Raw genomic sequence first — 24,548 nt, forward strand, 5'->3', positions numbered from 1 at the left:
AGCCCGATGTACATTTGCAGCTGCTTTCCTGTGGGAGCTATCTTCAATACCACACTTTTTCTGTTCACCTCCCATTGAAAAAAATACATTTTGTCTGTTAAGTTATACCACTGAGTATGGGAGCTACAAGAAAGCAGGAAGGCAGACCCCAGCTACAGTAGTAAGTAGGTCCCCATGCAGTCTATCAGCCAGCACGGTGTCACATTTGCAGCTGCTTTCCTTTGGGAGCTATCTTCAATCCCACTCACTCTAAAATCGTGGGGGACCAATATCAGTACAATCAAACTGATAATAACTACATTTTTTGCGACAGGTATTATTATGCTCAGTAAGCTGCATTAGCGTGGTTAAGTAAGGGTGGAATAAAGAGAGTTTCCCCAAAGAACAGGGTCCACCCGGGGGATTTACTGGTATTCCGTTCCAGACCCTTTCTCCACAGATTAAAAATATACCCGTGGGCAATTTCTTCGGTGATGTAATACTAGAAACATTACAGCTGGAATGCAATTGCTTAAATACTGTTTCTGACTTCAAAGAAGAGTCTAAGGTGGCCCAGTATTTTTGATTCCTATTAAAGTTATGGATATCCTGTGGCCTAGAACTTATCCAATTTTTCCCCCAGTTACATTAGTACCGAAGCTTGCATTGGCACTTCCAAACAGGTCTATTTCCTCAGGGGGTGAGGCTAATGTGGTGTTAAGGGACTTAATCATCTCACATTGACGTTTCCCATCCTAATTGCATTCAGCCTCATTCTATTACACAAGGTGTTATCATCTACTAGTCCACAAAGTTCCTCCAGATTCTACACGGGCAATCCTACCAAACATGTTTTAAAAAGGATTAGTAACCCCTCCGAAACTAAGACAAAGAGATGATTGACCAGCTCGATTAGCAAAGGTTATCCAAATATTATCTCTAGGGTGATTAAAATGCGTCAAGCTGTTAGCAATTATAGTTATACTAAAAGCTATGGTTATAACAAAACACCTCATTATTCATTAAATTCACTGTCTTTTTGTTATATAACCTTCAGTCTTTTGATTGTTAGCCAGTCCTCCAATGACCACAAGACGAGGGTGTATGTATTCTTCAATCTCTTCCTGTCCTTTTTCGTCAGATGGTTGCATCTCCGCAGCTTCAAGGACAGCTCTTGTCCACCTGGCTGGCACCCAAATGGATCCTGTGGGAGAATCAACACACAAATACCCACGTCCCCAGTATAATACTTTGGCCGGAGGCTGCCATATCCCTGTTTTAGGGTCACGATATTTAACCCATATGTCTTTCTTTCTTTCCTTTTGTGCCTTTGGATTATGATGTATTATTACAGGTGGTAGCTTCTGTTCCCCAAACACACACAGGTGGTTCATAACAAATAAGGCCTTTAACAATTTCATATGTGGGTCTTTAACATCCCCATATTTGCCAAGATATCTTTTTAAAGTCCCATTAGCTCTTTCTATTATGGCCTGTCCTGTGGGGGAATGGGGAATCCCTGCTACATGTTTAACTCCCCATTGCTTCATAAACTGTTCTATGCTTCTACTTATATAGGCTGGCCCTTTGTTTACACCATGTGCTTATATCTGCTACCACCAGCACCTCCTCTCACTCCACCCTGTGCCCACCTCTTCTGTACCTTTCACCTCTCACGTTACAACCCGAGATCTTCCGGATGCCTACCACATCTCCCGTTCCCTATGCTCCATGACTCCAGTGTCCTGTGGCACGGGCTGATACATAACGTGTCTGCCCAGCACACATGCTAGCTGAGTCAATTGCAGGAAGATATGATCAGGTGGTGGTCGTGTTCCACTTCATTATTCAATCTTGCCAATAGCTGAGTGACTCCACCTTGATCTGCATCACGGTGAGCACTCCGAGAAACATGTCAATCTGCAAGAGAGACTCAGTAGACCGTTATATCTTCTACACCCCATGCTCTCCCCCTCCCTAAGACTAGTGTGAGGGATACCGTGGCTCAATGCATGGGGATAGCTGGTATGTCCATGACCCCTGCGGGCAGCCTATAACTCAAATTTTACTAACAAGCATCAGACCCTTACAATCAGCAGCAAAGCCAGCGTGTTTATAGTACTTCTAATTGGTCCTTTCTCTAAAAGCCAGCTGTAGTTTTCTGCAAGAAGCCTTGCAGTTTCACACGCTGCCTCAGCTTCCTCCTTGCTCCTTGTGTAGGTATTTTTGCTTCTTCGTTTCTCACAGTAGAGAGCAGCTCAAGGACAATTTGCACATTAGTTTTAGCAACTCATGCCTGGTAAGCTTCTTCTTATACACTGAAAAAAAAGCACAGCTGACAAACAAAGTTATTATACTTGTGCTAAAGGTAAAATCTCTAGCAGGTCTATGTTGCAAAGTTGTATGGCTGATACTACTTACACTACTAATCAAGTCTTCTAATGTCATTGAGGTTTGGTTACTTTGTTTGCTAGGCCAGTATCCTAATTTGCATAGCTGAGTCAATAAAGCAGATACTCCTACACCTGGAGCAAATATACTAGTTGCTATTATTGTTGAGGGAGACCAAAGGTAACATGGTCATCACATTTGCCAGTAAATGCATGCACAAATTGTTTTGGACAATGATGTTTCTAAATCATTGTGTGATTAGGCATCAAGATCGTCAGTTGTCCCAAACTGCGTGGTCCCCTTTGTAATCTCGAGGGTATTCCAGGCCATGCCTGGTCCCCACAGATCAGAAAAATTCCCTTTGGTAACTGTACAGGCACAAGACTAGACCTGGATCTTTTTGGTGAAGTATAATTGCACCAAGAGGTTGTGTTCTTATACACGCCCAGGATGGGATCCACATTCTGTCCCAAATGTTTTGGTATTGCCGGTAAAATTAAACATAACACAAAAATCCATCTTTATAGATCCCAATAATTCTAACTCCTGTGGCTCTGTTGTCATTATTGGCAACCGTGAAATGATCAAATCCCAGCTGTCAACTTTGCCATTACCCTTAACTAAGGGATTTGGTTTTAATGCATTTGGTACAGGCCATTGTGCCACATCTGATGGAACTCCCACCAAACTGGTACAAAAAGGATTATCTGGAGTGGCCATTGATAAACATATTGTAGACTGATTGATTGCTTTGGCCAGTGTAACCCACATGTTTTGCTTGGGTTGTTGAAATTGCTTAAAACTATTTACTACAATCATTTGAAGCATCAACATAAACCACCTTTTAGCTTCTCAATGCCAAAATGTTCTGTTCTTCCAAGTTCCATTCCTGACACCTAAAACGACTTAGAGAGTTTCCACTGTAAGAAAACCAGTATTCATCATCACATTTACAGCAAAATGCATAACATCACGACCAACAGTTTTTACACTCGTTGAGGCAAGGGATTGAGGATGGAAAGGACGAGCCCAGCGGTCCGTGAGGGCCAGGGCCGGCGGTGTCGCTGCGATGTGTGTGGGGGGCTCCGGAGACACTGACCGGGCGCGGGAAGCAGCTGCGCGGCGGCGGCTGCGGATGGAAGGGGCGGCAGGGTCTGGCTCACTCCGTGCCGGCGCCGGTGGGGCAGCCGCTGTTACTCTCTCCCGTGTTTTCTTTGTCTCCCCTCACATGCCCGATGGTGCCCAGTCTAACACGGGGTCGCGCTCCCCCACTCTCCTCTGATCATCCTGCGCCGCACCCCGGCCCAACTCCGCCCGCTCGGCATTCCCCTGCGAGTCGTCCCAGGGGTAACTCGGCGGGTTGGGCTCGAATGGGAAGCAGCTCTCCGGCTGGGTCTCTGCTCTGAAGCCCCTTCGCCTCTCTGACTTTGTAAATACTCTTGTGTAGAGAAGAACCTTTTTCTTTTTTCTCGGTATCATCCGCCTCAACGCCGCTCCCAACACCACTCTCGGTGCTGCTCCCGGCGCTGCTCTCGGCACCTCTCCCGGCACTACTGTCGGTGCCTCTGCCAGTTCACTCTCTGCCCCAGGGACAGGCTCACTAAGTTGGGGGGGCAGAGGCGGGGGCTCTTTAGGCCGGCACTCTCGTTCCCCGGGAGGGGCCGATGACTCACATGGCTCCCGCACCCCATTTTCTACACGCGGGGGGTTGAGCATTACTTTTGAGACGGTAGGAGCCAGCGAGGTGGATTGGAACCAGTCATGCTCATAGTTTTTGTTCTTACTCTGTGCTGCTGATGCGTGCTCAGCAGCCTTCTTTTCTGCCTGATGTTGCAACAACTCATTGCGCACTATCCTCCAAAGCTTCCCTAACTTTCCAGCTATCTCATCGTCCTCCAGGGTAGCTTCCCACAGCAAATCCCCAAACTTTCGCCATTCACTTAACTCATGAACAGTATGTGGGTTCTGAAAACAACCCTTAGCATACCCATAAGCTAAAAGCCCAGGGAGATCCTTTTCCAAATCTATTCCCTTAACCTGTCGCTTCTTTAAAGAGCAAGTAAATAAATCATATGCTGCTTGCCTTTCCATTTTCAGAAGTCGTCAGCGCTGTTGCAGCCCCACAAGGTCTCGGCAGCACGTATCGGCCGGGCTCGTCTGTACGATCACCCAGGGCACGGCACCACCCCTTCCTTCTGTTTTCTGGTGCTTAGTTGCCGTCCTCGCTGCTAGGACCCGAGCTCCTTCGCCGCTCCGCCGTGGTTGCCAATCTTGTATCACGTCGTTCGTGTATCACGTCGGTATATCACGTCCCCCGTGTATCACGTCGAGGTCACCATTTGTCGGAGACGGCGGGAGAAATGCAACACGACCAACAAGGATGATCAGCAAATCTCACTTTATTTGCAAAGACACCACTCTTTTATAGCATCAATACTCAGCCTGATACATATTGCCAAAGCTAAGCTCATCATTGGCTATTTGTCTAAATGTCAACTCCTCTTAAGAAACATCTTGCTCTACATTTTTGTGGTTAATACATCCTCTTTTTATATCCTGTCTACATGCAGCTGCAAGCAGTCCCTTATCTCAAGGACAATGCACCCTTGGGCTAACCTTTTTTCTATTTAAGACATTTCTATTAGGTTAACATTGCTATGACCTCTTTCTTTCAGCCATACTTGAGCAACACTCTCCACAGTGGTGCAAGGAGTAGGAACAGTGAGAGAAACAACCACGCGGACTCCAAGGTCAGTGATGAAAGAGAGGAGGAGGTGTGCTGGAACAGAGACCTCCCTGCATTCTATGGAGAGAATTGGTGAAGCTGAGATTTGTTTGCATTTCTTTAAAGACCCTGCAGCAGCGGTAGAGACTCATTTTGGTAAAGCTGGCCCCACTCCAGGGGCAGCGATTCACTTCATTGTTGGCCCCGAGCCAGGGGCAGTGATTTCCTTCTTTATCACTATGGCCAGAGCAGGCCGTGTCCCGAAGGAGGGACCCAATATCCACAGCTGTAACTGTGGGGAGGAACCATATTGGGATTTATCAAAATGAGACAGAACATAGTTAAAAATGTCATCATGAATGCATTCTGTGTCAGACATTCCTGTCAGCCTTTCTTCTAGCTGGCAGAAGGGCAGGGTTGAGGCTATTTTTAGCAGAAGTAGTTAAATTACAAATTCACAAACCTCCTTTATTCTTAGAAGTCAAGATATTTTCGTTTGTTATATCTTAATAATTAAAAGCCCCACTTACCTGTGTAAAATGATGCTCACCTGATGAACCATTTCTGCCTCATCTCCTGAATTAGTGAATGTCAGCACCTTCTGAAGATTACTGCGGGTAAAAGCCAGTATTTTGAGTAACACAGCGGTTCTTTCACTGTCCATACAAGGCTGTACAACCTAAAGGTGGATACAAACCAGAGGGCTGGTAATTCATGTAATCTAGACATGCTTTACTGTGTGTTTCTTCTTTTAAGAAGCACGAAGCATTGTTATATACCAAAGAACATTGGTACATCGTAAATCTCCTGTTGAACTTATAATGTACAAAATACAACTCTCACAAAGGGTGTGAATTTCTGACAGCTTCCAGAAGCAAAATTAAAACCCATCACAATCAAAATCTCACATCGGTATTTTCTTATACGTGTGATTTTTGATGAGTTGTCAGTGTGGAAGTTTCTCACTGAAGTACCACTGAAGAAGTTTCACACTCCATAAGCACAGTGCACTACCTCAGATAGTCTTAAAAAAAGCCCCAAAACATGGACATTTGCAGTGCTGCCAAATCACTAGACTTTTCACAAAAAGTGATGTTTTTCCAGTTTCATGTCATGCTCAGAATGTCTGGTCTTAGAGACTTCCCAACATTTTCAATCCCCAAATGATTATGTTTTGAGTCACAGAAGAATTCAGATCATCCTTGTAACATTTTATACAATTCTTCAGGTCTATACCACACTGACTGGAAGTTCCATGAGAAGACACCTCAGGATATACAGTAGCTTTCTCAAAATATTAGGTCAAATTAATTTCTGCACTGTGTGGCACAGAGCAGTCAAACAAGCATTTTACTAGCTCTGTCTTTGGAAAACTCACTTGTAGTTCTGCCACTCAATCAACAACCACAAAAACATTCTGAACATTCTGGTCACAAACAACTAAGACAGCCTACATTGCATTCAAGTGTCATTCAGACGACAGAAGTATTCTTACTTCCTCAGATTTTCACACTTTTAGCTGCTTCTTTGTTCTGCCCAAGTATTAACAACATTGGATGAAGCTGTCTGGAGCATCTCTGGTATGTTTTCAGTAGCTCAAAACCAAGTTGTGCCTCCTTCCACCCAGGACACAAGATAAGTGCTAGTGGCTAGGTGTGTATGTACAAAAGAGTTACAGTAGAGCATGAGACAACTGTTTAGAATCTTAGTCATTGTACTATTTCAGAATTTAGGGCAAAACTAAAATCTGCAAAACAGGCCTTTCAATGCTTCAAACAGAAGCTTTTAACACCATATCACCTCTTAAATGCAGATGGTACAGGCCCAAGGAACCATGCACCAAGCTGGAGACAAATGGATGTGCAGCAACACACGGTGAAAGGTCCAAAAGTTTCATAGAAGCAGAAACATCTTGTCTTACTTGGAGCTGTGTGAGCCATTTTCAGTGGTCCCTTACAGCCTCAGTGAGTCTATGTTTCTGTGATCTAATGCATTAGAAAATGAATGACAATGTTTTAAAAATCAAACCAGACATTTCCATTTCACTATGTAACAGCCCCTTAAAAATCAAGCTTCATCGAGTATCAAAGTGATATGACATTAACCACTTGTTAGATATTACTTGATAAATAAGTTACAGACTCCCACACTCATGCAGTCCATCTCTGTCAATGTCTAAGCAGATGGCCTAAATAACCTGGGAAGCATCATGAAGATACTCTAAGATGACATCAGATGCACCCATTCTCAACATGCACTACCTTTTGGATCATTCATTGACATTTGCACCTTAGAACACAAAACCTGCAGTACTCTAATATATACATCCTCCACTCCTGTTTCTCAAGGTTTGTAGCAACTGCTCAACTGCAAAAGTGTAAGAATTAGTGGAATATACAAGAAAGGATTATTTCCCTGATATGAGATGGCAACTACATCACATCCTTGAGCTATTGGTGGCCAACAGTAAGATTCAGTGGAGTTAGGGCCTACAACTTTTTTTCCAAGTAAGTTCCTACAGAAAGAGAAATAAAGAGTTCTACCTGAAAATCGTGTGCTTGAAACACCAACAAGGCAACACAAAGCACTGAGCAATTTAAAAGCCTTTGACCCACTGCATAATACATTTCCTTAACACACAATATGATAAGAGTTCTTCTGGGATGAGGAGTTAAATTCTTATATCTAATTCAAATGCCATCATTTGTAGCAGTGGTTGATGGATCAGATGAAACTGTACAATTCTACAGTCTCTCTGAAGCATAATTTACTCAACCGTATGAACAACCTCCTACACATTCCTCAATCAAAATTAGCTACTATAGTATTTAGTATCTGAAAGTTAAGGTATGATACTAGCCTTAAAACACTAAATGTAATGTATTACATTAGCATTATCCTTTCCAGATCTTCAAGAAGTGGTGCTGTTTCCAGAATTGATGGTGGCTTCATTTTCTTGCCAAGAAAGACAAAGTTTCTTTCTTCAAGATTTTGAAAACTCTGAAACCATATGAAATAGATGACAAAGGCAATACTTAGTAGATGGGTTTGAGCTTACATCCAACTTAAAAACTGGTTTTTTTGAGAAGAATTAGCCAAAGAAATGTAAACACAAATGAAGTACAACTCACACACACGTCACACAGAACAGTGCTGAGACTCCTACTGTCCCCTGACTTGGCCATTGCCTCTGTTTCTTGCTTTTTTTCTTTTTGTCTCTTCCCCTGCATTTTTTTTGCCCTTCATATTTTCACAGAGGCACCATCAACTTTGCTGGCTTGCTGACCTTTGGTCTGGTCTTGTTGCTGATGTGGCTGGATTCAGTCCCTGATGTCCCTCCACAGAGTCCCTCCACAAAGACCACTCTTGTAGCCTCAACACTACCCACACCTTCCACATATATGACACACATTTGCAGAGGTTAAATTGAAGTTATATCCTGGAATTACCTGTTGCTCATTTTCAGTTCTATGTGTGTTCAAAGGATCACAATTTAAGCACTGCTGAAGCCTGAGAAATATACAAATATTAAATTCAATGTAAATGCAAAAGGAAAGTGTAATCGATAAATATCACCAATATTTCTAAAATGGCACGAAACAGTTCACCTACAAAATATCTCTGATGTATTACCTGTGCCAACAAAAGCCCTCAAATATGAAAGAAGAAATCAAAAAGGACCATTTTGGATGTAAAATTTACTATTAGGTTTTAGGTATCTGAAAATAATCCGAAGACAATTGGTGGGTTCCTCAACTTCAGAAGAAAATCAGATGGGACTGCAGGAAAAAGGTGTCTTAAAGTTGCAAAAACATGAAACAATGTATCTTTGCAACAGTTAAAACTTGAATTAAAAACACTCCTCAGGTTGTTTACATATGCAGCAAGTGATTTGCAGCATAATAAAAGCCTTGCACAAGTCAACTCAGTCAGATTTCATTCAGCTGGAAAACTTTATAAATCACACTAAGAATAAAAGAAGGCAACTGAATATGCTGAGTGTGCAGAAACGTACTGCCTCATCACAGCCTTGTTTTCAAGCTACTGTTTAGAAAGAATTGCTATTTTTACTGTGGTCTGGATAAGTATCAGCAGCTTCTAATGGCCTCCTTCCCCAATACCATGTGCACACATCTTGTCTTACCCTCTGCCCTTTTAGCTGTCTAAGAAGAGTAACTGCAAACATACTACAGCTCCTAATTATCTGGCTACACAATTGGTTCAAATATGTAACATACTGTACCATACCTGTCTGTGTGAACTGCTGGATTTTCCTTGAAAGGCAATCCTGGGATTGTTTTGACAATCTATCAAGAAAAGACAAACCCTTTTCTGGCAGTAAAATACTGTTTAAGAGCAACATTTTAGAAAAAAAAGATTACTGAGCTCAAGGTGGTTTTCTTACCTAACTGAATTTTCTTCATTAAGAATCAAGCATGCAACAAGAACATCAACCACACAGGAGAATCAGTTCATGTTCACAGCTCAAGCTATAGCTTCTGGCAGCTCTTTCTTTGAAGAATCCGCCCCTGTATTCCCCCAACAACTACCAAAAGCTGGCCACACAAAACCACTACACATCTTCACAGCACTAGAGCAAGTGAGCACAAAAGGAGACACAACCTGTTCAAAGTCCATCGTTGCAATCTAAAAAACCAAAACCACCAGAACCACAAACTTGAAGGACAACGTTCTCTTTTAACTAGATCAAGAGTTAGTCCCAGATTTGTTACATGAAAGGACGTGATAGCTGACTACAGTATTCCTAATCTGCCTTACAGATGCTTCACTTAATTCATTCTGACATTTGAATAGAAAATCTAACACTTACAGATGTGGTAGTTTCACTGTCATCTGTGTTGGAGCTTTGTCATGTCTTTTCAAGAACAGAACCAGATACAGCAAGATCTAGAAAGACAATTTTAAAAGATGCAGAAACATGTTTGTGATTATCTGAATCTATGAAAGGCCAGTGTTTTTACAGTTGGTTGCAACTGACTTCTTTCTCTGCTTGTCTCATTTTCTAATGGCAAAAAGAACAACCAAAAGACAGTTGTATTTACATAAAGATATGCAAATGAACCGAGGGAACAAGGACAGAGGATATTTATAGTGATTCAAGTCTGTTTTAAACAAGACAACTCACAGAAAACATTCAAGTTACCTCTGTGTAGAGAAATCCCTCTAAACTCAAATCAAACAGTAAGGTATCACTGATCAATGCTACAAGTTATTTCAACAGTATCTAATGCTTTTCAGCATATCAACAAATGACCCTGCAACTCACCCTTTGTCTTATTAAGTACAAAATGCTTTAGAATATTCCTGCATCTGCTGATTTGATTGCTCTTTGTAAAGTCTGATACATAGGCAGTGTTTGTTAGGATACCTTTTGTTCCACTTGTTGGATTCCAACTGATACAGTAGTTCAATATATCCAGGTAAAGACAAATGATGCACTGCATGAATGATTGCTGCCAACACACACGGTTCCCACTTGTTTCAGGATCTGTTGATACCTTCTGCTGGAGCACCACTGTCCTCAAATCAACTGCAGGATTAACAACTTTCATTGGAAGAGAGTCAAGATTTAATGATGTTTGGGTCTCCTGATAATCTGCTGAACTCACTGCCTTCTCTTCAGCTTGCTCAAAATGAGCAAAGCTGCTTAAGACGAGATCATCATTAATGCATACCTAAAAAACCCAAGTCTTTGACTGACCAGAATCAACAAGCAAGTCACCATCACATACTGCTTTAGAATTTATTTGAAGCTGGAGACAACAGGAAGACATATGCAGTATGTACAAATGCTTTCTGAAGAGTACTCATTCCAGGGCAGGAAAGTTGGTCATATCTTCCTCTATGTTCTCCAAACAGGTGTTACTTACCAGTTTCATGCTTTTGCCTAAAATTCTGTGCTCAGTTTTCTATGAGCTTTAAACATTTTTAGAAAAACTATCTTAACAGTTTTATGTCCCTTTGATTCAGAGTGCACCCAAACCTGGCAGGAAAAAACAATATTCAGCTTCAAAGTTCTTACTGGCTCAGAGAGAAGTGACACTTGCCAACTGTGATTCTGAACAGAGAAGGTATTCAAATTAAGATGTAATCCAAGTTATTGTCTACAGTGAAGACCACAGCTCTAATGTTAAAAGTCTTGGTAAAATACTCCAAATGGCAGCAGTTTTCAAACACATTTATTTTTGTCTACTAGGCAGCTGCTTAAGTCTGACAGTAGCTGCAGCAGAGATTTAGCAGGAGTTACGCACTTTGGTAAGTGCAACGAGCTTTCTTCCTTTCTCCCAACTGTTTGGGAACTCAGCCTTATGCACATATGAACTTGTATTTATTTTCATAACACCATGCAACTGCCTTCTTGAAATATCTTGAAGTGTATCACAAAGAAGGACAAGAGTACAGTAAATTCACATAGTTGTTCATCTGAAGTACTTGGGGGACTTCATTTGCTTGTCAATACCTTCCAAAGCGGTTCACAAGTTTCCACCTCACAGAATTCATTCCAAAGTTCACAAACAACAGATTTAGAAAATAAATCTTCTAGTAAGTTAATGATTGCACTTCTACTGTATTTACAAAATTCACTTGCAAATAACACTTTTCGGTCTTAAATTTGTCACAAAGTTATAACTTCTATAGGACAGTGCACAAAGAGGTTTGTAGAGATAAAAATATCTTACCTTTTCACCTTTTATTGTCACATAAAGGAAAACATCAGATGTGGTATCTTCTACAGCACATACTCTGGCTGTCGTCTGGGTAGTAGCAAAACTGAGTGATGGTGTTTCAATGACGCAGCTGCCTGTTCTTTCCTGCTCTTCTCCAGCCCAGTGTTTCCTCACTAACCCAGCATCTGGAAGAGCAAACAATGGGTGTTTTAAAAGTCTCCCTCTCACTGCAGTGGTGACAAGTTTCTGTTGATCTCCTGGGGACTTTACTTTGGGTTTGGTTTGACATTTTGGCCACCTGGACTTGAGAATTCTCCCTCCCTTTTCCACCCGCCTTTTCACATTTGTTGCCTGGGATTCTCCCTTTACAGTTCTTGCTGGCCATTTATCCAGACTCTGTGCTCTGCACTTGAAACAACCAGCAGATGATTTCTGATGGAACCTGAGGCTCTCTACACCGGCCTGATGCAAAGGCAATTTGCATCAAAACTCCTCCAAAATCCTTTTTTTTCTCTCAGAATTGCACCAAAACCTAATTTTATCCCTCAGAACTCCCCCAAACCCCACTTTTTCCCCTCAAAACGATTCCAAAACTCCACTTTTTCCCTCAAGATGGCACGTTTTTACCCAGCAGTTCCCAAAAATCCCACTTTTTCCCTCACAATAGCACCCAAAACCCACTTTTCCTCTGAAAATACCTCCAAAACCTCACTTTTTCACTCAGAACTCCACCAAAACACCACTATTTCCCTCAAAACTGCACCAAAACCCCGCTTCTTCCTCACAAAGTTCCCCAAAACTGCACTTCTCCCCTCAAAACTCCACCAAACCCCACTTTTTCCCCTAAAAACTGCACCAAAACCCCATTTTCCCCCTCAAAACACCACCCAAACTCCACTTTTACCCTCAGAATTTCCCCAAAACCCCACTTTTCCCCTCAAAACCCCACCAAAACACTTGTTTTTTCAAACATCCACCCAAACCCCACTTTTTCCCTTTAAAAATTTACCAAAACCCCACTTTTTCCCTCAAAACTCCACCCAAATCCCACCTTTTCCCCTCAGAATTGCACCAAAACCTCATTTGATCCCAGAACTCCACTGCTTTTGGCCCTCAGAAATGTACTCCATCCCCACTTTTCCTCTCAAAACTCTTCCAAACTACACTTTTCCCTGCAAAGCTGCACCAAAACCCACTTTTTCTCCTAAAACTCCAACAAAACCTCACTTTTGCTCTCAGAAATAAACAAAAACTCTACTTTTTCCCTCAGAATTGCTCAAAAACACCGCTTTTCCTCTAAAAAATTCCACCCAAATCCCAACTGTTTTCCTTTAAAATGCCACCCAAACCTCACTTTTCCCCTCAGATTTGCCCCCACACCTCATGTTATCCCTCAGAAATCCCACAAACCCCCTCCCTCAGCACCCAACCCCCTCCCTAGCTCCTTCCCCAGCACCCAAACCCCCTCCCCAGCACTCAAACCCCCTCCCTCAGCACCCAGAGCCCTCCCCAGCACCCAGCCCCCCTCCAAAACTCCTTCCCCAGCACCCAAACCCCCTCCCCAGCACCCAGGCCCCCTCCCAAACCCCCTCCCTCAGCATCCAAACCCCCTCCCTATCCCCCTCTCGAGCACCCAAATCCCCTCCCCAGCTCCCAGGGCCCTCCTCAGCACCCAAACCCCCTCCCTCAGCACCCAAACCCCCTCCCAAACTCCTTCCCCAGCACCCAACTCCCCTTCCCCAGCACCCTGATCCCCTCCCTCAGCACCCAACCCCCTCCGTAGCTTACAGAGCCCTCCTCAGCACCCAAACCCCCTCCAAAACTTCTTCCCCAGCACCCAAACCCCCTCCCCCAGCACCCAGCCCACCCCAGCACCCAGCCCCCCTGAAAACTCCTTCCTCAGCACCCAAACCCCCTCCCCAGCACCCTGAGCCCTCCCCATCCCCACCCCCCATCCCATCCCCCCCCCAATACCCCATTAACCCCTTCTGTGCCGCCGCCCTCCCCAGACGTGGACGAGTGTTCGGGCCCCCCCCGCTGCCAGCCCGGCCGCTGCCTCAACACCGCGGCCTCCTTCCGCTGCCTGTGCCCCCCCCCGGCCTGGCCCCGCCGCTGCTGACGCCCCCCCGCTGCCTCCCCCGCGCCTGAGCCGCCCCCCGCCGTATTTATTGTGTAGATAAAGAGATTTAAGGCGGGGGGAGGGGGGGGGGGGGGCGGCATTGTGGCCCTCGGGATGATGGCGTGGGGGGGGGGGGGGGCACCTATGTGTGTGTCCCCCCTTGGCACCCGCTGTGCTCCCCCCTCTCAGTGTTGGGGGGTCGTGGGGGGAAGTTTGGGGGACCCCCCACCCCAACACACACTGTTACAGAATAAAGGTTTTGTATAAAATGAGGGGGGTTTGTTTCGCACCCCCCCCCGTGAGAAATGGACGGGCCGAGGGGAGGGGCGGGGCCTGGCGCTGAGGGGAAAAGGGGCGGCTTTGGGTCTAACGGCGGGAAAAAGGGGGTTTGAGGGGAAAAATGGAGGTTTAGAGGGGAAAATGGGAGGTTTTGGGGTCTTAAGGGATAAAAGGGGTTTTGAGGGCAATAAGGGGGGGGTTTGAGGGGAAAAATGGAGGTTTTGAGGGGAAAATGGGAGGTTTTGGGGTCTAACGGGATAAAAGAGGGGTTTTGAGGGGAAAAGGAGGGTTCTGAGGGGAAAAATTGAGGTTTTGAGGGGAAAATAGGAGGTTTTGGGCTCTAAAGGGACGAAAGAGGTTTTGAGGGGGAAAAAGGGGGGGGTTGAGGGGAAAAATTGAGGTTTTGAGGGGGAAAAGGGGGATTTTGGGGTCTTAAGGGATAAAAGGGGGGGTTCAGTCGAAAAGGGGGGTTTTGAGGGGATAAAAGGGGTTTTGAGGAGAAAATGGGAGGTTTTGTGGTCTTAAGGGATAAAAGAGGGGGTTTGAAGGGAAAAAGGGGGGATTGAGGGGAAAAACGGAGGTTTTGAGGGGATAAAGAGGGGTTTAGGGGTCTTAAGAGTTAAAAGAGGAGTTTTTGAGAGGAAAGAAGGGGTTTTAGTAGGAAAAAGGGAGGTTTTGAGTAGAAAAAGGAGAGATTTGGGGATCTTAAGTGTCCTGGTTTAGGCCCATTAGGGAACAAAGACCACGATTAGCCTCCAGTATGGAAGAGGCTGAGAATTGCTCAAGGGCAGGGAGAGCTTAATTGCCGCTTAAGGTTCAGGACAAAGCAGACCAGGCCACTCGGTTTGGGGAAGAAAACAGAGAAACAATTTAATGCGAAGTCAACTAAAACATACCCCAAAACATAACCAAAATGAAACAACACAGAGCAATACATCAATGAAGAGTCCAACCAGCCTTTTTAGGAACACCTTCTTGCCACCCCTCTCCTCTTCCCGGGCTCAGAGCCCTGATCCCGGGGCTTTTACCTTGTCCCCCGCTGAACGGTTCGGGGGGGCAGGCAATGGGGGTCTCAGTTAGTCTGTTCCCGATAGCTTCTGCCGTTTGTCCCTCCTCAGGACGGGTGAACTCCACACCAGTCCTCCCTGCGAGTCCATGGGGTAACTCACACGCATGGCAGCCCTGCACGGGCTGCTCCGATGCCCACTGACTCCAAAGGCTGCAGCTCGTCTCTGCCTCTCGTGTGGGGCTGCTCTGCGGCGTGCAGGCTCTCCAGCACGGCCTGGGCCATGGCCCCTCCCCACACAGTCCCTCTCCCGTCCGGGCTCACTCACAGGGAGCTGCTGGGAACTCTCGGTCCTGCCATGGATCTCCATAGGCTGCAGGGGCACAGATGCATTCTCGCAGCGGCTTGCAGAGGGGTCTCTGGTCTGTTGCTTCTCCTTCCTTCCTCCTTCTCTGGCTGAAGGGTCCGCGTGGTTGCCTCCATCTCGTGTCACTCTTACACCTCCTGCCTCGCATTCCAAATTCCTGTCCCCTAAATAATGATCGCAGAGGCGCCAGATTGGCCCAGCCGGGCCGGAGGTGGGTGTGAACCCAGGAGCCGGGGGAGAGTCCGCAAACTCTTTACCGGGTCTCCACTGCAACCCGCTCCCCCTGTTACTAAGCCAAAAGCTGCTCCTTGCTAAACCAGAACACAAATAAACAAAACCTCTACTTTTTCCCTCAGAATTGCTCAAAAACCCCTCTTTTCCTCTATCAAATTCCACCTAAATCCCAATTGTTTTCCCTCAAAATGCCACCCAAACCTCACTTTTCCCCTCAGATTTGCCCCCACACCTCATGTTATCCCTCACAACTTCCACAAACCCTCACTTTTCCCCTCTAAATCCCAACAGAAAACAGCTTGTTCCTTCAAACCTCCACCCAAACCCCCACTTTGGACCTCAGATAGTTACCAAAACCTTCCTTTTTTTCCTCACAACTCCACCCAGACCTCACACTTTCCCCTCAGGATTTCCCCAAAAGCTCACTTTTCCTCTCAAAATTCTACCAAATCAAACACTTTTCCCCACAGAAATACCCTCAAAACCCCACTTTTGCCGCCTCAGAAAACCACCAAAACCCCCACTTTTCCCCTCAGACATGCCCAAAAACCTCCTTTCATCCCTCACAACTCCACTGAAACCACACGTTTTCTCTCAGAATTGCGCCAAAACCTTATTTGATCCCTCAGAACCCCCCCAAACCCTCCTTTTCTTGTCAAAACTCTACCAAAACCCCACTTTTTGCCACCTAAGTTCCCCAAAAACCCATTTTCCCACTCAAAACGCCACCCAAACCTCACTTGACTTCTGAGTTGCCCCCAACCTCATTTTATCTCTCAGAACTCCCCTAAACCCTCACTTTTCCCCTCAAAACCCCAACAAAAACACACTTTTTCCTTGCAAACTCCACGCAAATCCACACTTTTTCTCTCAGAACTGAAACAAAACCCCATTTTATCCCAGAACTCCACCGCTCTTTGCCCTCGCAAATGTACTCAATCCCAGCTTTCCCCTGCAAAACTGCACCAAAGCCCCACTTTTTCTCCCAAAACTCCAACAGAACCCCACTTCTCCTTTCAGAAATAAACCAAAACACCACTTTGCCCCTCAGAATTGCTCCAAAACCCCACTTTTCCTCTCAAATCTACACCCAAATCCCTATTGCTTTTTCCCTCACAATTACTCCAAAACCTCTTTTAATCCCTCAGAATTCCCCCAAAACCCCACTTGGTCCTTCAAAACTCACACAGAACCCCTTTTCTCCTCACATCTTCCCCAAAGTCCCTCTTTTCCCCTCAGAATTACTCCAAAACCTCACTTTTTCCATCCAAACTCCACCTAAGCCCCACTTTTGCTCTCAGAAATTTACCAAAACCCTGCTTTTTCTCTCAAAACACCACCCAAATCCCACCTTTTCCCTCAGAAATGCCCCAAAACCTCATCTTTTCCCTCAAAACTCCACCCAAATGCCACTTTTCTTTCTCAGAAATGTACTCAAACCCCACTTTTCCCCTCAAGACTGTTGCAGGCACCTGGAAGATCTCGGGTTGGAACGCCAGAGGTGGAGGCTACAGAAGAGGTGGGCATGGGATGGAGTGAAAGGATGACTTGGGTCAGCAGATAAAAGCACATGGTGTAAACAATGAGTTGGAATCAAGCATCATCCATACTGGGTGCGCAGTGATCTTGTCCCCTCAGCGGGGGCAGATCCTTCGGATCCTGCAGGCTCTTGTGGATTGACTCTGAGCGCTCACTCAAATTCACACAGCACGTGCCTTCACAGCCCTCACAGCCCCGTCCTTGTGCCAGCCAGAAACAATCTGCGGAGGCTCTGTTCTGCAAAGGAGCGTGTCTGATGGAGCCTGCATCGGGTAACCATCCAGTTAGTGCTGCTGAAGTACTGCTGCTGCATTTTGCAAGCCAGCATCCTCATCTTGAAGCGTTGCTAAAGCTTGAGCAGTCCCAATAGCCAGAGAAACTGTCAGTAGGTGCAGCTGTACCTACTGAGACCGAGTGGATCTCGTCCTGTGACATCTGCTCAAGTGACCCAGGCGTTCTGTTGGGGCTGGGTGACTGCCCGTCCTCCTGTTGTCACCCATCACAGCGTTCCTGTAAGCACCCAAATCCCATTCCTGTGAACCTCTCTGGCGTTACTCCGCTCAGCGTCACGCTCTCGCTGCTCTGAAGCGGCCGCACGGACAGCGCAGGATCACACTGTGGTCCAGATCCCGTGCGGGCACCAGCACATCCCCAGCCCCAAGGGCCTCAACGCAAGGCTCCTTCCCACGGCCCCACAGCCGAGTCTTGGGCACGGAACAAAGGCTGAGTCTGGGACGCAGGAGAAGCCCCAAAATGACGCTGCACGTGTGTCAGAGCTGCCCGATCCCCGTTGGAAACACTGAACACAGATGTGGGTTGCACACTCACTCAGAAGGCAGATGCCCCGTGGTCCCTCTCTCGTTCAGTCAGCGTCTGTTCAGGTGCTTTGTGGGCACGTTCAGCCACAGCTGCCCAGGGCCATGTGGGATTCCTGCTGTGGCGCACGCCCCGCTCTTGTAAAAGCAGTTGTGTGGCTCTGGATAGAAATGCAGCCCCACTGCCAAGTTGTAACGTGCTGTGGGGCTCCCAGGGAGGCACCAGCAGCCAACCCGAGACGCTGCACGCCACGACTTGTTTCTCCTGGCTGTGTGGTGGCAGAAATAACTGCAGAATGTGTCTATGGCGACATGCACCAAAACGACCCAGTTCAGTGCCTGAGGCTCTCTGCACCGGCCTGATGCAAAGGCAATTTGGGGAGGAGGTGCAATTTGGGGATGAGGTGCCCAGTAACTCATCCAGGGGCAACGGGAACAGATGATCACTTGCCCCACGTGTTCCCAGGGACTGAATGAGATGTGTCCTACGTCAGAAGAGAAATGGCTTGATACTCATGACTCTGCTGGAGGTGATGCTTTTTGGCAGCAGGACTCCCAAACCCAAACCAGCCAGGCAGAGCAGAGTCACTTTCTGCGTTTTGACCTCTGCTTTAAAAAGAAGAAGAGGGATGGCAGCGGGGTGTTGATATCAGTCACTTCTCCTCCCAAAACAAGGACAACCCACGTGTCAGAGGGGGATGAGGGAAAGCAAGAATAAAGGAAAAGATGACAAAGGAATGTATCAAGTGCAGCACAACCTCCCTGGCCCTGCTGCCCACACTCTGCTTGCTGCCCCCAGGCTGCCATTGGCTTCTTGCCCACGAGCCCATGTTGCTGCTCATGGTTCTTTGCTGCCCAACAGCACTGTCAGGTCTTTCTCCTGGAGCTGCTCTCCAGCAGGTCCCCCTCAGCCTGTGCTGGTGCTGGGCTTGTTCCTCCCCAGCTGCAGGACTCTGCCCTTGCCCTTGGTGCCCCTCAGCAGGTTCCTCTGTGCCCAGCTCTAATAAGTTCATGCCAAGTGTCTTCTCCAGTTCAAGTCAGAAAAAGGTTTTTTTCTAAGCAGAATTTGTCATTTCTGGGGCAGGGGCATCTGTAGAAATAAGCCACTGAAAGTGAGCCAGCTGAAAATGAAGCCACTGGATAAAAAGTGTGCAGTTGGCTCGTGCCTGAGGGAAGGCAGAGCACTGCTACTGGCTATTTGCAAAGTCCTTTTGTTACTGAGACTTGCCAAATCCACTTCTCTCCTTCTGAAACAACAGATTCTGTTCCAGATACATTCCAGATGATATTCCAGATGGCTAGTTCAATGCAGATGTTCAGCTGTGAAGCTGCAACTGCCAAAGGTATTTACTGCAACAAGTAACTCCAGCACCGAGGTGGATCTAATGTCAGTCCCTGCCAAACAGGAGCTTTTGAGCCCTACTTTGTCATGCTACTGTACTGCAGTGCTAAAGCTGCCCACTGGAGTCTTACAAGAGCTAATGACAAGATACAGGATTGATTCACTCCAATAGTTTTCCAGGCAAACAAGACATGTGAAGCAGCACACTGTGAAACGGAAACAAGGGTGATGGAGAACATCTGAGGGGAGAAGGAGTCCCCTGACCTCTGACAGGAAAAGGAGATACTGGAGAGCGAGAGATGCAAACAAGGGACTAGAGAAGCCTACTGATAGAAGTCAACCAGCTCGCTGAGGAACAAGAAAGGCAGCATCAGCTCTGTGAAGCAAAGGCACTGTAGAGCTGTGTGACTGGAGTGACTGATGAAAGGCACCATCAGAACTGCCATATGGCTGGTTTCTCAGTGGCAGAGGCCTGTTTTCACTTGAGGCTGCTGCAGAGCTGTGAAAGCCCCTCTTCTTCTCCAAGAGAAGGGGAGGAAGTTCCTGAGTTCTCGCTGTCATCTTTTTGAAGTTCCTCTTCACATTTGCCTGGACATTAGTTTGGGAAACACCAGAGGATTTTTCTGACACAACTGAAAAGACTGCTTGTGGCATAGGCCTGGATTGTGAGACGGCACTTGGAGATGCCCAAAGCGTGGGGATGCCTCACACACACAAATGGGCACCTCACACACACAAATCCTTGGAGGGGACAAGCAGGAGGTGGGCAAATGCTGCCCTTGTGTTGGTCTGAGCAGGCTGGGAGGGGATGGGCTTGCAGGGCCCCCACCCTCTGCGACCCCTCAGGCCCCACAGGAGTGGAGGCCCCTCAGTGGCTGCTGCAGGACAGTTGGGGGGATAAGGAGAGCAAAATCCCCCTTGTGCAAACTGGTGGCCCCCGAGGGCTGGGGCTTCCCTTGAGCCCCCTGGCTGAGCCCATCTCCCTGCTCTCCCCCGGGGGAATCACCCCGTACACTCTCCTCCCCAGAAGGGTTTTACCCCCTTTAGGAGCCCTGGCCAGCAGCACACGCGGTGCTGCACCGCTGGGACGGGCCCTGGCACGTGCTTCCCACGCACCCGCAGCCACTGCGGGATTTGCTGGCACTGCCCCAACACCTCTGTCCTCACACAGCGCCCAGACAGGTCTCTTTCTTTGCTGTCCCCTCGGCCTTGGGGGCGTCTCCACTGGATGGTGCTGCTGAGAAAACCCAGTGCGGGCAATGAGGAGGCTGGGGGTGGGATCCCAGGGATGCTGCAGGACTCGCCGTAGCCCACAGCTGGGGCCAGGACAGCAAACCCAGCAGCAGCAGCAGACCCCAAACTGTGTCCTGCTTCCCCCCAAACCCTCACCAAGGATATGGGGCTGGTAGAGCCCAAATTAAAGATTGGATTCTGCTTTTAGCCCCATGATGACATCCCTGACACCTCCTCCCTGCCCCCTGCCATCCATTAACAGAGACCAGCGAGGAGCCCCCCTCCGCGGCCGAGGGGGCTGAGCCCCCAGGTCCTGGGGCTGGGTGTCCAGCCAGGGCTGGGCTGGTGAGGTGACCCCTTCCTGCAGGGCAGAGGGAGGGGAGCCAGGCCATGCTGCAGGGACACCAGGAGGCAACGGGGCCTTTTGCTTTTTCTTTTGCATTTAATTTTGATGAACACTGTGTCAGTAACTCTCCACTTCAAAGGTTCCAGTGCACAGGTATTGCTGCACTTCTGCAGCACCGGTGCAGAGGCCAAGGAACTGTCAAACACAACAGGAAACTCATACAATCTTACAAAGTCCAACAACACTGTGTCCAAAGACACTGCTACAGCTACAGCTTCTACTGACTACTGCCTAAGCACTACTGCTGAGAACCTCCAGGGAAGGCGAGGGGCAGGACCCAGCTGTGCTCAGAGTCCTGCTGCTTAAGCCACTTTTCCCTGCAGAGACTGCAGGAGCTGCTGGATCCAATTAACGAAATCCAGCAGCTTCTGGAGTGGGAATGAGCAGGACTCAGTCCCTGCTGCTGTTGCCAGGGCTGAGCCTTGTGATGGCCTCTTTGGCCGGGTGAGTGTCGCAGCACTTCCTCCTGAGCGAATCCGTGACTGGACCCAGTTGAAGAAGTGCTGGGTGGAGGTGTAGACCCCAGGCTGCTTTGCTCTGGCACAGCCTTTCCCCCAGCTGGTCAGGCCCACGAGCCAGAAGAAGTTGGCGTGTGGAGCTCTGCAGACGAGCGGGCCCCCGCTGTCACCCTGCAGCACAGGACAGAGGGTGAGGGGGGTGTTGGGGAGCCCCAGCAGTGTGAGGGTGATGCTGGGAAGCCCCAGCAGGGTGAGGGGGGTGTTGGGGAGCCCCAGCAGGGTGAGGGGAGTGTTGGGGAGCCCCAGCAGCCCCACGTGGGCCAGGGCTGCGGGTGCTGCCGGGGCTGGCCCGTGGCTGCTCCTACCTGGCAGGTGTCGATGCCGCCCCGCGGGTAGCCAGCACACAGGTTGTAGCTGCGCACGGCCCCTCCGTACCACTCGCTGCTGTTGCAGAGCTTGACATTGATGAGGCGGACCTTGGCCTCCTGCAGCACGTCGGATGTTTCTGCAGCTGTGAGCATGGCAAAGAATTAGCCCCCAGCAGCTCTGGGCCACTTCCCCTCCCCTGTCTGGCCAGAGCCCTTCCCTGAGCCTTGGCTTTGCACCCCCAAAGAGGCACTCGACCCTTGTCTGATTTTAGGCCATGGCTCAGAATCATAGAATCCCAGATGCTGGGGTTGGAAGGGACCTCTAAACATCATCTAGTCTGACCCCTCTGCTCAAGCAGATTCCTCTAGATCAGGTCACACGGGAACGTGTCCAGGAGGGTTTGCAAGACCTCCAAGGAAGGAGCCTCCACGCCCTCCCTGGGCAGCCAGGGCCAGGGCTCCCTCATCTAAAGAGCAAAAAACCATCCCGGGTCCTGCAGCCTTTCCTGACGGGAAAGTCCCCTCAGCATGGCGGCAGCCTGAGGTAGCTCAGGCCCCTGCCTGCAGCCTGAGCCCGGCCCTCGGGCAGCCCGAGCCGTCTCCCCAGGCTCGCCCCAGGCACACAGGCGCTTTCCCGGGGGCACTCACAGCCTTCCGCGGTGTAGCCCCAGCCAGCGACGCGGCAGTCTGTGAGCTGCGACACCACCACGTCGGAGAAGTGAGTCACACAGGCCAGCTGCACGTAGTCGCTGCACTGCACGGGCTCGTCCAGCTCCAGCAGGGCGATGTCGTTCTCGAAGGCGCCGCTGCGGTAGCTCTCGTGGATCAGCAGCCGCTTGCTCTTGCGCACTTGGGCCTCGGGGCCCAGCTCAGACAGCCGGGTGGCCCCGAACACCATGCGCCACGTCGGGACGTTCCTGGGGGGCAGATGGGGAGCAGAGGGCTCAGAGGGAGCCCTGCAGTTCCCTGCCTCCAGCTCGCCGAGGGAGAGGCCAGGTGCCCCGCGAGCCCCGGGCTGCAGGAACGGCACCAGCCCAGCCCGTGCCGAGCACGGGACGGGAACTCTGCCAGTGCTGGGGGCATGGCCCTGCCCTGCTCCTACTCACCTGTACTTGTCAAAGCAGTGTCCTGCGGTCAGGACCCACCGGGGATGGATGAGGGAGCCTCCGCAGATGTGCCCGCTGCCCGCTGCCCCGGGAAGCTGGATGCTGACGATCCAGGGCCAGGCTCCCGGGGAGGCATCGCTGCCGCCCACGACGCGCAACACCCCGTGGTGCTCAGCCAAGGGCCGGGTCCCGCAGCTTCTCCTGTCACCAGAAAGTCACGAGTGTCCTGCTGGAGGGCTGGCTGCTGCTGGGGCTGCAGGGCAGCCGTCTGCCCTCCCCACCGGGCAGCGCACGGACAGCGGGGCCAGGGAACCCTGCGCCCCGGCTTCTGCCTTTGCCCCGCAGACGAGTGGTGCCAGCAGCCCAGCTCCTGGGCTTTGGGAAGCTGTGGCAGGGCCATGGGGAACCAGTGAAGCCCATCATATCATCGAATCACACAGTCACAGAATGGTGGGGGCTGGAAGGGACCTTTAGAGATCATCCGGTCCAATCCCCCCTGCAGAAGCAGCTCCCACCTTGATCAGGTCACACAGGAGGGTCTTGAAGCCCTCCAAGGAAGGAGCCTCCACACCCTCCCTGGGCAGCCTGGGCCAGGGCTCCCTCACCTCACAGAAAAAACTGCTGCCCCAACCTCCTGACGCCCACCCTTTAGATGTTTGTAACTATTAAGAAGATGCCCCCTCAGCCTCCTCTTTTCTGCCCAAGCTCCCTCCCAGAGCCACTTACCCACAGCTTTGCACTGAGGCACTCACAGGCCAGCAGCACAGGCCCAGCAGGACCAGGACAATCAGAACTTTCATCACGCTGACAGCACGTGGCAGCTCCAAGAGCCAAGGGCACGTGGCAGCTCCAAGAGCCAAGGGCACGTGGCAGCTCCAAGAGCCAAGGGCACGTCACCCCCAGCGCTGTGTCTGATGCCGTAGTGCTGATAGTGCCTGGAAAGCCTCGGCCGGGGCGCTGATGTCACAGAGCTGCTGCTTCCAGGGGGATTCTGTGTGGGGCACCACGAGGGGCCCGAGCTGGGGGGAGGCAGAAGCAGGGGTGGACACCTGAGGTCACACCACGCTCAAAAAGCCCCTTTTCCTCCTCTTTGCTCTTGGTCAAAATTGGTTTGGGAGCAGCATGACTTGTCAGAGAGCCGAGATCTGGGTTGTAGCCGCAACCCCAAATCTCCAGGGTGCTGTTTGGCTGCGCACAAGGGCCAAAGGCCTGTGTGTGTACTGCCTGCAGGAGGGAAATGCCACTTGGCTTTCCCTGGCTCTCGGTACCACCTCCTGTCCTCTCAGGATCCAGCATTTGGTCAGCAGAGAGCCTCAGCAAAGTTGTTTCACCTTAACTGCGGTGGGATGAGGACGAGGCACAGGAGGGGGTCCTGTTCTCAGGGACTTGTAAGGGTTACTGGGTAGCTGAGTAGTTGTCGTGTGCAGTGTTCAGCGGCTTCACCGCCCCAGAGCTCCAGTAAGTTCAGTCAGTGGTGGCTACAGAGTGATGT

The 24,548-nt window shown here is 49.0% G+C and overlaps 1 protein-coding gene and 1 long non-coding RNA gene across 2 annotated transcripts; both read right to left on the reverse strand.

Moving 5' to 3' along the window:
• Positions 1–6,952: 6,952 nt before the first annotated feature.
• On the reverse strand, positions 6,953–11,960 carry LOC133629397 (uncharacterized). Its single transcript, XR_009821020.1, has 6 exons — positions 11,797–11,960; positions 9,927–10,003; positions 9,344–9,402; positions 8,545–8,605; positions 7,983–8,095; positions 6,953–7,080 (listed from the first exon to the last, which is right to left on the reverse strand). It is a non-coding gene; the product is annotated as an uncharacterized LOC133629397 (long non-coding RNA).
• Positions 11,961–21,181: 9,221 nt separating this feature from the next.
• On the reverse strand, positions 21,182–23,856 carry LOC133629343 (acrosin-like). The gene is made up of 6 exons (XM_062020000.1): positions 23,783–23,856; positions 23,057–23,257; positions 22,599–22,867; positions 21,948–22,093; positions 21,613–21,753; positions 21,182–21,259 (listed from the first exon to the last, which is right to left on the reverse strand). The coding sequence occupies exons 1-6, from the start codon at positions 23,854–23,856 to the stop codon at positions 21,182–21,184; spliced, it is 909 nt and encodes a 302-aa protein (XP_061875984.1).
• Positions 23,857–24,548: the final 692 nt, after the last annotated feature.

This window comes from Colius striatus, unplaced genomic scaffold (assembly GCF_028858725.1).
Source record: "Colius striatus isolate bColStr4 unplaced genomic scaffold, bColStr4.1.hap1 scaffold_40, whole genome shotgun sequence".
NCBI lineage: Eukaryota > Metazoa > Chordata > Aves > Coliiformes > Coliidae > Colius > Colius striatus.